Source organism: Ostrinia nubilalis, chromosome 2 (genome assembly GCF_963855985.1).
Source record: "Ostrinia nubilalis chromosome 2, ilOstNubi1.1, whole genome shotgun sequence".
Classification (NCBI taxonomy): domain Eukaryota; kingdom Metazoa; phylum Arthropoda; class Insecta; order Lepidoptera; family Crambidae; genus Ostrinia; species Ostrinia nubilalis.
In genome coordinates this window covers 1,648,591-1,663,448 of record NC_087089.1, presented here as the reverse complement: position 1 = coordinate 1,663,448, position 14,858 = coordinate 1,648,591, and the positions used below count along the sequence as shown (strand labels likewise).

General features: G+C 45.9%; 2 protein-coding genes across 2 annotated transcripts; both read right to left on the bottom strand.

Annotated features, from left to right (window-relative positions):
- Positions 1-3,399: 3,399 nt before the first annotated feature.
- On the bottom strand, positions 3,400-10,665 carry LOC135078017 (nucleolar complex protein 4 homolog). The gene is made up of 5 exons (XM_063972566.1): positions 10,609-10,665; positions 10,437-10,560; positions 9,191-9,362; positions 3,999-4,273; positions 3,400-3,584 (listed from the first exon to the last, which is right to left on the bottom strand). Exons 1-4 carry the CDS (start codon positions 10,663-10,665, stop codon positions 4,093-4,095), a joined length of 534 nt encoding a protein of 177 aa, XP_063828636.1. The 3' UTR covers positions 3,400-3,584; positions 3,999-4,092.
- Positions 10,610-14,842, bottom strand: LOC135085929 (nucleolar complex protein 4 homolog). Its single transcript, XM_063980716.1, has 6 exons — positions 14,677-14,842; positions 14,475-14,583; positions 13,533-13,735; positions 12,628-12,758; positions 12,205-12,350; positions 10,610-10,970 (listed from the first exon to the last, which is right to left on the bottom strand). The coding sequence occupies exons 1-6, from the start codon at positions 14,800-14,802 to the stop codon at positions 10,744-10,746; spliced, it is 942 nt and encodes a 313-aa protein (XP_063836786.1). The 5' UTR covers positions 14,803-14,842; the 3' UTR covers positions 10,610-10,743.
- Positions 14,843-14,858: the final 16 nt, after the last annotated feature.

The window sequence follows — 14,858 nt, the reverse complement described above, 5'->3', positions numbered from 1 at the left end:
GCGTACTCGAGCGGTGCAAAGTGTGCCGCGGGAGTCTCGACCTTGTTACGTGGAGCTAAGGTCTACAATCGCGTGCACTCACCGTGGCGTCTTCAGGCGGAGCCATAGACACTGGTTGCGCGCGCTCGCCCGCCGTGGCCAGTACATGCGCGGCCTCAGTGCACACGGCGGCCACGTGGTGTCGCGGGATTCCAGCCCTTCTTGCGGCGCGCTAGGAACGAGAGTCGCGTCCATTCACCGTGGCGTCCTCAGGCGGTGCCAAGTGTGCCGCAGGAGGTTGATCCTTATTTGCACCGCGCTAGGGTCTACAATGGCGTGTGCTCACCGTGGCATCCTCGGGCGGGGCCATAGACACGGGCTGAGCGCGATCGCTCGCTGTGGCCAGCACATGCGCGGCCTCAGTGCACACGGCGGCCACGTGGTATCACAGAATTCCAGCCCTTGTTGCGGCGCGCTAGGAACGAGAGTCGAGTGCACTCAACGCGGCCGCCTCAGGCGGTGCCAACGTGCAAAGTGTGCCGCGGGAGTCTGATCCTTATTGCACCGCGCTAGGGTCTACAGTTGCACTTACCGTGGCGTCTTCAGGCGGGGCCATAGACACGGGTTGCGCGCGATCGCCCGCTGTGGCCAGTACATGCGCGGCCTCAGTGCACACGGCGGCCACGTGGTGTCGCGCGAATCTGATCCTTGTTGCAACGCGCTAGGGTCTACAGTCGCGTGCACTCACCGCGGCGTCTTCAGGCGGGGCCATAGACACTGGTTGCGCGCGATCGCTCGCTGTGGCCAGTACATGCGCGGCCTCAGTGCACACGGCGGACACGTGTGCTATAGAAGTCTGCTCCTTATTGCAGTGCGCTAGGGTCTACAGTCGCGTGCATTCTCCGGCGTCCTCGGGCGGGTGCCAAGTGTGCCGCGAGAGTCTGATCCTTGTTGAAACGCGCTAGGGTCTACAATCGCGTGCACTCACCGTGGCGTCTTCAGGCGGAGCCATAGACACTGGTTGCGCGCGATCGCCCGCTGTGGCCAGTACATGCGCGGCCTCAGTGCACACGGCGGCCACGTGGTGTCGAAGGATTCCAGCCCTTATTGTGGCGCTCTAGGAACGAGAGTCGCGTGCATTCACCGCGGCGTTCTCAGGCGGTTCCAAGTGTGTCGCGAGAGTCTGATCCTTATTGCACCGCGCTAGGGTCTACAATCGCGTGCACTTACCGTGGCGTCTTCAGGCGGAGCCATAGACACTGGTTGCGCGCGATCGCCCGCTGTGGCCAGCACATGAGCGGCCTCAGTGCACACGGCGGCCACGTGGTGTCACCGACGGATTCTGACGAGTCTAGTCCTTGTTGCAGCGCGCTAGGGTCTACAGTCGCACTCACCGTAGCGTCTTCAGGCGGAGCCATAGACACTGGTTGCGCGCGATCGCCCGCTGTGGCCAGTACATGCGCGGCCTCAGTGCACACGGCAGACACGTGTGCCGCAGGAGGTTGATCCTTATTGCAGGGCGCTAGGGTCGAGAGTCAAGTGCATTCAATGTGGCGTCCTCAGGCGGTGCCAAACGTGCCGCAGGAGTCTGATCCTTGTTGCAACGCGCTAGGGTCTACAGTCGCACTCACCGTAGCGTCTTCAGGCGGAGCCATAGACACGGGCTGCGCGCGCTCGCCCGCTGTGGCCAGCACATGCGCGGCCTCAGTGCACACGGCGGCCACGTGGTGTCGCGGGATTCCAGCCCTTCTTGCGGCGCGCTAGGAACGAGAGTCGCGTCCATTCACCGTGGCGTCCTCAGGCGGTGCCAAGTGTGCCGCAGGAGGTTGATCCTTATTTGCACCGCGCTAGGGTCTACAATGGCGTGTGCTCACCGTGGCATCCTCGGGCGGGGCCATAGACACGGGCTGAGCGCGATCGCTCGCTGTGGCCAGCACATGCGCGGCCTCAGTGCACACGGCGGCCACGTGGTATCACAGAATTCCAGCCCTTGTTGCGGCGCGCTAGGAACGAGAGTCGAGTGCACTCAACGCGGCCGCCTCAGGCGGTGCCAACGTGCAAAGTGTGCCGCGGGAGTCTGATCCTTATTGCACCGCGCTAGGGTCTACAGTTGCACTTACCGTGGCGTCTTCAGGCGGGGCCATAGACACGGGTTGCGCGCGATCGCCCGCTGTGGCCAGTACATGCGCGGCCTCAGTGCACACGGCGGCCACGTGGTGCCGCAGAAGGTTGATCCTTATTGCCTGGCGATAGGGCCTACAATCGCGTGTACTCACCGTGGCATCCTCGGGCGGGGCCTCGTGGTGCCGCGGGATTCCAGCCCTTATTGCGGACCACTAGGGACAATAGTCGCGTGTACTTACCGTGGCGTCTTCAGGCGGAGCCATAGACACTGGTTGCGCGCGCTCGCCCGCTGTGGCCAGCACATGCGCGGCTTCAGTGCACACGGCGGCCACTTGGTATCGCAGGATTCCAGCCCTTATTGCGGCGCGCTAGGAACGAAAGTCGCGTCCATTCACCGTGGCGTATCAGGCGGTGCCAAGTGTGCCGCGGGAGGTTGATCCTTATTGCAGGGCGCTAGGGTCTACAATCGCGTGCACTTACCGTGGCGTCTTCAGGCGGGGCCATAGACACGTGTTACGAGCGCTCGCCCGCAGTGGCCACGTGTGCCGCGGGAGAGATTGAGAGAGAGTTGATCTTTATTGCAGGGCGCTAGGGTCTACAATCGCGTGCACTTACCGTGGCGTCTTCAGGCGGGGCCATAGACACGTGTTACGAGCGCTCGCCCGCAGTGGCCACGTGTGCCGCGGGAGAGATTGAGAGAGAGTTGATCTTTATTGCAGGGCGCTAGGGTCTACAATCGCGTGCACTTACCGTGGCGTCTTCAGGCGGGGCCATAGACACGTGTTACGAGCGCTCGCCCGCAGTGGCCACGTGTGCCGCGGGAGAGATTGAGAGAGAGTTGATCTTTATTGCAGGGCGCTAGGGTCTACAATCGCGTGCACTTACCGTGGCGTCTTCAGGCGGGGCCATAGACACGTGTTACGAGCGCTCGCCCGCAGTGGCCACGTGTGCCGCGGGAGAGATTGAGAGAGAGTTGATCTTTATTGCAGGGCGCTAGGGTCTACAATCGCGTGCACTTACCGTGGCGTCTTCAGGCGGGGCCATAGACACGTGTTACGAGCGCTCGCCCGCAGTGGCCACGTGTGCCGCGGGAGAGATTGAGAGAGAGTTGATCTTTATTGCAGGGCGCTAGGGTCTACAATCGCGTGCACTTACCGTGGCGTCTTCAGGCGGGGCCATAGACACGTGTTACGAGCGCTCGCCCGCAGTGGCCACGTGTGCCGCGGGAGAGATTGAGAGAGAGTTGATCTTTATTGCAGGGCGCTAGGGTCTACAATCGCGTGCACTCACCGTAGCGTCTTCAGGCGGGGCCATAGACATGGGCTGAGCGCGATCGCCCGCTGTGGCCAGTACATGCGCGGCCTCAGTGCACACGGCGGCCACGTGGTGTCGCCGCAGCAGGCTCACTTCCCACAGCGACGAGCCAAGAGCGCGGGATCGGGACGCGCAAGTCTCTTCCATTACGTACGGGTCGCTTGACACTGTAAAGATGATTCGGATGTTATTATCAAAATATGAATAGCACACATTTTCTTTTGAGTTGTTGAAGTGAAATCGAATATGGCTCGTTTGTTCGCAAACGTGCGTCGCTCGTTGTCCTCATGCGCCTCACGACAGCTCAGTCGCATCGCCCATGATTTGATGTGTTATTCAACTTTACTCGTCACCAGCAGGCTCTGCGACCTTAGTGACGTCACTCACTAAAGGTCACGAGCCTCAGCCGCACTGACGCGACTCGGCTGCGACCCTGTGACGTCACTCACTGATGGTGGGCGGCGGCGCGGCCGCGACCTGTGACGTCACTCACTGATGGTGGGCGGCGGCGCGGCCGCGACCTGTGACGTCACTCACTGATGGTGGGCGGCGGCGCGGCCGCGACCTGTGACGTCACTCACTGATGGTGGGCGGCGGCGCGTCGTCGCTGCACAGCATCCGCTTGAGCGGCGGGTGGCGCATCAGCAGGTTGGCCACGAGCCGCGACCTGTGACGTCACTCACTGATGGTGGGCGGCGGCGCGTCGTCGCTGCACAGCATGCGCTTGAGCGGCGGGTGGCGCAGCAGCAGGTTGGCCACGAGCCGCAGCAGGGCCGCTGCGTCCTCGCCGCCGGCGACCAGCGCCAGCCGCGACAGACGCTTGGCGAACGCGGCTACCAGGCTTTCTGGCAGATGGCTGCAACGAAAACGGCAATATTAAAGCCGCGTTTTTACTAGGAGACATTTGTCCCGCGACTCTGTCGCCCGACACGAATTTCACGTGTCCCGCGCGATGTCGCCCGACGTCGCTTGCGACATCTACAGGTCGCGAGACTTGTCGCTTGTCGATGCTCTGCGAGCGTCGACATGCGCGATCTTCGTGTCCCTCGACAGTCGCCCGATAGCCTTTGAGTAGTGAGAACGCGTGTCGCTTTGTGTCGCTCCTCGGGCGACATACTGTTCACTACTGGCTAGTGTGAACAAATCATATGTGGAGGGACAAAGTTGGAGAGACAAACTACGTGAATGTCGGACGACTTATCTCCGCGACATGTCCCCTAGTGAAAACGTAGCTTTAATGTCTGTAACTAAAAGGTTCAAAACACTAAACAGATTGCACTGTTTGCAGGCACTTACATAGATTTTAGATTCGGAAGTTCGGAACTTTTTGAGCATCAAATATTTAGAACAAAAATTGGAGAATAATTTTTGGACAATGGACTAAATGGAATGTCAAATAAGCCAACTCGGCTCAATGGGAGTTGATGGTACTGACAACACAATCACGTGTTGGAAATTGCACGTGCTTCAGACATCGGTCGGTTACGTTGTGGTCACGTGTTTCGTGTCACGTGGATTATTGCACGGGAGACGCGTTTGATGTCAATCTCAGCTGAAGATGGATAGAAACACGATTGCTCATGAAGAAATGTCTAAATACATAATAATTATGTAATGTGATAAAGATAGCCCAAAGGTTTCGTTTCTACCGATTCGTGAGTCGCTAATTCGATCCCTGTCGACCACTAAATTAATGTGGTAAACTCATTCTTATTTCCTAACATGAGCCTCATCATCATCATCATCATTTCAGCCACAGGACTGCTGGACATAGTTCTCCCCCAAGGCGTGCCGACGACCTCATAAAGGTAGCAGGAAGGCGCTGGTTGCAGGCCGCTACTAACATAAGCTTAGCTGAAAAAAAGATTTTCACAATGAGGGCTATCGTTTTAGCGCTCACCACCCAAGTAACATTTTACTCCATTTAAGAGTTCACATTTAGTTCCAATGTGTACTTAAAGCATTAGTACAGTTCACTCGTGATGTATAAGCTGTATTATTGCAATTAATTACACCTATACCTGTCTAAGGGACTTATAGGAGTGTAGACTAGTGTAGAGTTATACTTTTATACGATTGTTGGTGTTATAATACTCTAACAACTATCCTTTAGTCAGCCGTCTGACTAAGAGCATTATAGGAGGGTAGAGATACGGCAACTGCTGTTTAACGGCCTACTTGTACGATGTTATAGAGCTAGCATTTTAATAGAACACACGTGGTCATTTATAAAGCCAAAGGCTATTATGTTTACTTGTTTTAGACTGTTATACAGCTAGTAGCTGTAGTAGGACTTGTTTGTGTTAATAAAATAACCTTTTTTTACTATCTGTACAAAAGTGTTTCAATGGTTCGCATGTGCACTGTAGGCTGTTAAAAGGACTATATGTGTTGTCCATTAACATCAATAGCAGTTTATTTGTCCACAAGTACTACTCTTATTTGCTTTAAGCTGAAAATGAATGTGAATGTGATATTCTATTACACTTTTCCCCAAGCCTGTTTTTAGTTGTATTTATGGTGGTTCTGTACATGATGCAGAGGAAAATATTATGCCTGAACCTGAAAGTTCCCTTCAAAATAGGGGAAGGGGGGGCATAGTGGAGTACTTAACTTCAATCGAAAAAATAAAAAGAACCAGATAAGTTACGAAGACTAGTTTTAATCGAAATGATACTACAAGTATTGTATTATAGATAACTCTAAAAAAAATTTAACAATTATTAACTATTTTGGCATAAAATAACTTTTTTTTATAGTCTATAATTTTCCGCTTTGCCCTTATCACAAGGGTAAAGTGGAATTGCACTTTGGGCAAAGTGAAAAAGGCACTTATTAAGCGTTTATCTACTCTATTTGAGCATTTTGCTAATGAGGTCAATTAAATGAAATAACATAAACAACTTATTTGGTAATTAGGAACTGTTTTAGGCCATAAAAAACCTTGTCCCTTACTACTGCAAGATCATATATTTTTTGCTCCAGTTTTTTTTAAAAATACTGGAAGAAACCTATCAATCTTCTTTGATGCATCACCAGATTTCAAATGACAATGAAGAGTTCCAATTAGGATAACATATTTTTTGATGCCGAACTAATCGTAGTAAGACTCGCTTCCTCCATCGGTCTTCTCATTTGATCTTCTGTCCATGAGCCTTGGTTCGTTTTACTTTTGTAATAATTATGAACCATCTGAAAAAACAAATTAAATATTTCTATGTGGGAATCATTCCACTTTGCCCCCTTGTAATTTTTTCCACTTTGCCTTTTTGATAATAATTACAGTTTTCAATTGATAACTAAGAAAGTATTAAAATTTGTTTAATCTACAAAATGTCAAAGGAATCTATGATAAACAGATATTAGATTTAAATAATAAAAATACCATCACTACTCACTTTTCACAATAATATCCAGTCTCCAAAATCCTTGAATTTCGTAAGAAACTCACTCGATCTACATCGCGCAGTCATGTAGCCTGCTCGGTGGCGCTAGCCGGACTGATTTTGGTCAATGACCTTGGTCGGCCCTGTGCTTGGCTTACGTGAAGCACGAGTGCCGTTGAGTGAAAGAGTGTTGGTAAAATCAAATTTTTCGCTTTGCCCACCCCTTCCACTATGCCCCCCTCTCCCCTATACAGATATCAGAGTGTGATGATTGCAGTTCTAGTGATAGTGAATACAATTTTGATTTAGACAATTATTTAACCTTTAGCAAACAAATAAGAACATGGGCTATTGAAAATCGTATTCCTCATTCCGCTTTGAATAAATTGTCAGGCATAATAAACGAATTTAAACCGGGAACACTACCGTCTGATGCTTTAGGTATTCATACTTGACTATTAGTACCTGGGCTAGGCGATTTAACGGACATTAATAATTTTTATTGCGGATCTCTAAAATTTCAGTATTTGAAAGAATTAAAGATACACAATTGACCTGAACTAGGTACATCTTAAAGCTGTACATAAGTTCACATTAGAATAAATTTATAGACATTAGCGCTGTAGTGGTACAAATGTGGAACTTAATATAGATAACAGCATTCTAACAGAACACATGTGAACCTAATATACGCTCACCGCATTAAATTGGAGTTATAACAGTTCACATAGCCGTATTTCATTTCCACCATTTTGTTCTACATAACCTAAAATATTTACCAAATAAATCTCCAAAATTAATGCAGATTTATCACAAAATTCGCAGATAGAGCGATTGAGTTTTGGTTTCATGTTATAATTAATTACCGTAGTATAATTATAATGCCAATACAATATCAAAAACTGAAAATTGTAGATTTCCTCTCAGCCAGTTTTAAATATTTTAAAATGAATATCGCGTTTTTACAGAGGCGCGTAAATATTTTAGCTGTAAATATGTATACATTTCACGATAAAGTTGCATTCCCAATGGCATTAACATTATTAAGTATTTAAAACCCGTGTTATTATTTGCATAAATAATTATATTATCCGCCCGAGTTGTTTCCTCTTGGCACTCACGTACAAATACCAAACTAATATTAAAATGTGGAAATAATTTAGGACACACGTGAACTTTATGTAGCATTGGAGTAATTTTGTCGGACTTTATAACTTTGAAAGCTGTGCATTTGTGTGGGTGTTTTCTATGTATAATAAGTATGTATTTACAAAAAAAAAAGTATTTAAGTATGTTTATATCCGTTGTCTAGTACCCATAGTACAAGCTTTGCTTAGTTTGGGACTAGAAGCGCAGTGTAAAATGTCTAAGGATATTTATTATTATTATTATTATTATTTAGCCACTTGTTACTCTTTATTGTCCTCACGTACGTTGTATGGTTCACACTGCGTCCCATATAGTGCCGTAAGTCAGCCTTAAGTACGATGTTACTACTTAAACTGCTATTATAATGCTATTATACTGCTAATGTACAGCCATAGTGAAAGCTGTCTAATTTGTGCCCAAACTGGTTCTATAAAAGCATTATAGCAAGCTATACAGCTCGTATACAGCTGACATACACAGCTTGTGGAGTACATGTGAACGACTATTGAACTCTTAAATGGAGTAAAATGTTACTTGGGCAGTTAGCGCCACTGTAGAGTAAGGTCCTGTCACTTGCTAGTAGCGAAGACAGTGGCACCAACTGGTGAGCGCTAAAGTGGTAGGAGGACTATCGCATTTACACTCATCAAGATGGCGCCACTGTAGAGTAAGGTCCTGTCAATCGCCAGGGGTGCCAACTGTTAAGTATAAAAACAATAGCCCTCATTGGGTATTTGACACCATTTCCCAATAATTCTAAAACACAACTTTTTTAAAAAGACACTTCTTTCTGGTCTTAAAAACTTGATTAATTTTGAATTACCTGTGAATTACGATTTTTGGTTGCATTATAATTGAAAAAAGTAGTTTCATTAAGTTGATAAAATTGTGACGTCACATGCTAGTATTGCCGTACAAAATCTATGAGAGAGTGTCGTTTTGACAGTTTTAAAAAGTACGTCAATGAGGGCTATCGTTTTTATACTCAACAGTTGGCACCTCTGGCGATTGACAGGACCTTACTCTACAGTGGCGCCAACTGGTGAGCGCTAAAACGATAGCCCTCATTATATTGCTGTCGCGACTGTGCGACGGGCGCCCGCAGTGAGTGTGCGAGCGCGATAGCAACATAATTACGCGCGAGCGATAAGGATGAGTAGCTTGGGGTCATTGGACAAAATTCTACGTGCTCACGGACTGGGCTTTATCTATCTATCCAAGGAGGTTCATATACTCACGTGGAGCTCAGGAATATGTCGGCCAGGTGCATGAGGCGCTTCTTGTAGCGGGTGGCGAACATTTCTGGCTCGAACATGGCGTAGAGCCGGTCGTACATGTCTGGGTAGCTGATGTTGTGGCGCCGCACTAGCTCGAGGACGCCTTGCAGCGCCAGCATGCTTATTGGGCCTCCTGAAAATTAAGAGATAGTAAGTTTTTTTTTTTTTTTTGTGGTAATAATTTCTGCAATCAGTCGCCAGACTATAATCAGATATGTTGAGTTTCATTTTATTGTTAAAGAGCAGCTGGCCTATGCCTAAGCTGTCTTCTTAAATTACGTGGTTTCTTTTTAGCCTTTTAACCACGTTGTCATTCTCCAGTAATCCATAGGCGAGTGGATTGGGGTGATGAGTAAGACGTTCGATGTGCAGTTTCTTGTATCGCTCTATTTCTGTGGCCACGGTTTCAATGTTCAAGTACTCGTGTATTTCATCATAAAGTTAGTAAGTTAAAAAAAATTGTTCGTTCGTTTCAGCAGTTTGATATTCACTGCTGGATAAGTCTTCCCCAAAAAAATAATGGAGTAAAATGTGTGTAAGTGGCTTTAGTACGATCGATTCAAGATATTAGAGCGAGTGTACGCTCGCGCTTTGCATGCCCTAAACTTGCCAACGCGCGCCTCGTGTCGCGCTGATTGGACGACAGCCGCGCGTGGGTTTCTGGATGTATCTTATCTAAACTAGTCGCGCGGATTGTCTTACGAATGTCGCGCGTAGCTGCCACGCTGTTTGGAGACACCTGGAGCATAAATTGATAGTAACAGAAGACAATCACCTGTATGTACCATCGGCCACAGTGTTAACTATCCATTGCCTGTCATGTCGTCTCGTTCTATCGCATAGAATCACCATTTGATTAGAGCGAAAGCAAAAACGGAAATGTTAACAGTGTGGCCGGGTGTACTTCATTTTCTTCACACAGACGCGTGTGCGTGTCTCAAGCGGGCGCCACTAGTTCGCGACACTTTGTGCGATAGAGGCGTCGTACCCGTGAGCGTTGCCCAAGTGCACTTTGTATGTATTTTGTGCCTGGAGAGTATCCTTACCGGCGTCGAGGCTGTCACACAGCATATCTGTGGCGAGGTGTGGTCTAGCCAGTAGCGGCATGAGGCGCTCCACTAACAGCAGAAGCGTGCGGCGGTGTGTACGGGAATCGTCACACATTGGCCACTGGCACTCTATATTTATGCCTTGAGAGTATTCTTACCGGCGTCGAGGCTGTCGCACAGCATATCTGTGGCGAGGTGTGGTCTAGCCAGTAGCGGCATGAGGCGCTCCACTAACAGTAGAAGAGCGCGGCGGTGCGTGCGGGAGTCGTCACACAGCGGCCACTGGCACACAAAGCTCCATATTTATACCTTGAGAGTATCCTTACCGGCGTCGAGGCTGTCGCACAGCATATCTGTGGCGAGGTGTGGTCTAGCCAGTAGCGGCATGAGGCGCTCCACTAACAACAGAAGAGCGCGGCGGTGCGTACGGGAATGGTCACACAGTGGCCACTGGCACGCGAAGCTCTATATTTGTGCCTTGAGAGTATCCTTACCGGCGTCGAGGCTGTCACACAGCATATCTGTGGCGAGGTGTGGTCTAGCCAGTAGCGGCATGAGGCGCTCCACTAACAGTAGAAGAGCGCGGCGGTGTGTGCGCGAGTCGTCGCACAGCGGCCATTGGCATGCAAAGCTCCAACAGCGATTAGCGTAGCGCCGGCACACGCCAGGGTTATACGGGAATGGGGCTTTGTCTGGTGACAAAAGTTAATAATTAGTAAATTGATAATTACTTCAAGGGACTCTTCACACCAGCATTTGTCCAACATAGGCGTAATTATTGAATGCTGTGTTAGAGCGACATTTTGTTGTTGTTTCGGTTTGTATTTTACACCGCAGGAACGTAGCTATGCATTGCGCAGTGTGTCCCAGCAGAGATGCCGTGACAACGCAACGAGTGTGTCGCATTGTCTTTGTGCACTGCGCATAATATGTTCATCGAACGCCTAGGATTGACAAACGCGCCACGCGGCACAGAAGAAATTAGATGCTTATAGTGATTTTTTTATGATTTAATTTTCATCAAAATTTAGAGGTCATGAAACATTTGAATTTTAAAAAGCACCTTAGTCTATTTGATAAAAAAAACTGATATTTACCTAACAACTGAACATAATGTTATTTATGCAACTCAAATGTAATAACATCACTGTTACATTGTAATCCAGATTATCTAAACATTATGCGATGAAACTAAAATCACTTCCACTTGTAAATCCAAGGTTATTTCACAACTGACGAAATGATGCATTATAATGAGCTAATAATAATATTCATTGTGAATTGATAACAACGCTGCATCTTATCATAGCTGGTACTGGTTGAACTTTGCATATTTTTACATGTAATGCAAATAAATGATTTGATTTTATTGTTTTGCAACTACACTCGACAGCAAATAAATCGCACCACCCGCAACGCGAACTTTAAAGATTTTCTTTTGACACAATAATGGTGCCCCAACAATATTGGTGTTATTTGAAAGCCCAATAAATATCCTTAAAGAAAAACACATTTAATTTCTTAATAAATGATTAACATATACCATAAATGTGACTTGAAAAAAGACCTCACTTTGGGCTCACCTTTGGGATCAATTAGACCAAAATTTATTGTTATAAAACCAAATAATGATCACACGTGTCCTCTTTAACAGATGGATAGCGATTAATCCCAACTTAACAGTTTTATAGTCATAATAATGGCTATAGCGTAACTACCTATTTTTTGAAGAAGTGACTCTGGATCCTTGTAAAGACACATTTTTGGGGTAAAAACCTTTCCTTTAATAAAATGAAGTTTAGAACTAGGCTTTTAAATGGTGCCAATATTGGTGGGAAGTAGGGATGCATACGTTTGAAAATGCTTGTCGCGGGTGGTGCGATTTATTTGCTGTGGAGTGTAGTTACATAATAAACTCAAACTTACCTTCAGAGCCACAAAGAATCTTTTCCTCCTTCTCTTCGTTGTCTCTGTTTTTATTAGGTTTTGTCTTGTTGTCAAACTGTATCTCGGTCACCAGGAGTTTGTCTAGCAGTTCCAGATAGTTTTGCATGTAAATAGGTGTAGGAGACCTGAAAAAAAGACAGTATAATGATTTTGGACCTCTATAATGCTAAAAAACTGCTGTTAGCAGATGAAATTATTTAAGCAATGATGTAAAAAGATGATATTGGGCCTATAGCATTACTTAGGCTGTTGCACCACCTAACTTTATCGGTAACTATGATGATAACCGGTGCTCTTTGTATGGAGTTTGATAGATTTTTGACACTTGTCAAAGTTAAAGTATGATTAAGATGGTGCAACCCAGCCTTAATAATGTAAGTATCAAGAGAAGTATCGTCTTACTTTCTGTATGCAAGTGCTGAGAGAACCTTCAGGCCATATTGCTGCACATCTCTGTACTCAGTGAACTCCTGGAAACGAGCTATCGGTGCCGACATGGACTGTTCAGAATCTAGCAGAACTGTGAAGATGTTCTGAAACAACAACACATTTTTTAGTCTATTCCTGACTTTTATTCCACTATTTGGTGGAAACACTTTTAATTTTGGTTTTTTAGGTCTACAGTAGGCTGTTTTACAATACAGTGTTTTCTGCGTAGACTGTGACAGTGTAAAACACTACAGTATTTATGCAGCAAACAGAACCGTGGTACATACATACATTTTAAAACAACTCAAGTGTTTGCAAATTCAAATTGTTTGTGAATATAATAATATAATATAATAATAATAAATAATAAATCTTTGGACAATTTCACACAGCGCCAGCTAGCCCCAAAGTAAGCAACTTAATGCTTGTGTTATGGGTGCTAGCTTAACGGATATACTACTTATATATACTTTATTTTTTTAAATACATAAATATTATACATAGTCACACCCAGACCCGTCACAGAAATTAAAATTCATCATTTAAATTTCTGCCCGGCCGGGAATCGAACCCGGGACCTCTCGGCATAGTAGTCCGTTCTGAACCACTACACCAAACGGCCAACATAAAAATAACTGGTTAAAATTTATAAGCTGTCTGGTGCAAGTGGTATTCATTGATATAGGTATGTAAAGACAGTGTGCCCCCAGTGGTGAAACAACACAAGTCCATCGCCATCAACAAATGAAGAAGAAGAAGTAGGTATGTACTAAATACTGAAAAGATTACCTACCTCTATTTTGCAACAACATATAAATTGTAATGTGACATGCAATAAACGTTTTGAATTTGAAAGATGAAATAACATGTTAGCTCACCTTAAGCCGCATAGATGGGAAGAAGTATCCAGAAGAGCTTTCAAGTGGGTGCTTTCCTTCTTCTTGCAGCAACTTGCTGGCGGTGACAAGAGCCTGGAGGCGCGAGTTGGTGCGACCACGGGTCACACACTCCAAGGTGCGGGCCAGCGCTGTCTCGTAGCACTCGCGCAGCCATCTTGTGTATTCTGCTTCTGGGCTGTGGTCTGTTGGGATAAAACATCTTTTTTTTTACCTAAACAAGTTTAGTAAAATGTTTTATGGCTCCAAATGGTTCGTCTGATTTTATACACGGTGCTGCTTGCCAGTTCTGTTCCTTGAACTTGGCTTGACACGCTAACATGTGTCTAGATATTGAGTTAGATTATGAAAAATAAGGACTTTATAAATATTTAATGTGAGCAATGAAATCTATTACACCATCATTATGAGTAAGTGAAAATTTAAAGTATCAACCAGTTGGGTAGTCAGAATGTTAACAAATATTGTTGTAAAGAAACAATATCCAATGATTATCTTGCAATTTTAAAAACACACATTGTACCAGTAACAAAACGCCCGTGACCTTGAGACTACTTGCAAATAAGGTTGGCGAATTTTACTCACAATAACTCTGGACAGGACTACAATGGTGAAACTTTGGTATTATATAAAGTTTTATATAAATTGAAAACCAGCCTGGCGTTCAGTTCGGTAACAAAAGCAATTACACAAGATTCACGGGCTGCGGTCGCTCAGGCCTTTTATATAAGCAAATAACGTCACATGTCGCAAAATGTGACCATTTCTCTGAACATCAAATATTATTTGAAATCATAAACAAACATGAAAGGTGACCGTGGAACTACTAACAGATGAGTTTTAAAGTGTTTTATCGATTACTTTGAACAAACAGCACTAGGAAATACCACAAATACTCAAAAACCGCTAGTGTAATGAACTTACCTGCAGGTTTCAATGGTACAATTTCCTCAATCAAATCTCCGCGTCTCAATAATTCTGTAAATATGACTTCAATTGTAAGCAGTAGCGGCGAGTAATTGTCTGTAACAGCCTGAAATAAAAGGAAAAAGGCAATTATAAAATTGTAACCTATGACGCAGTTTTGTTTAGGAAATTAGAAGACTTTATGAAAGTACTATCTTACCTCAAACATTTGCAAGATGTCTGCAAGATTATTGGCATATTTTCTAGAGTTTAAAAACTCGTTTGCTTTGTTGCGTAGCTGCGCTGAAACCATTTTTAGTAAATTTTGTTGCACAGCGACAGCCATTTTTGTATTGGAAAGAATTTGTCACACAAGCTGACAGACAACTTGAGAAAAATTAA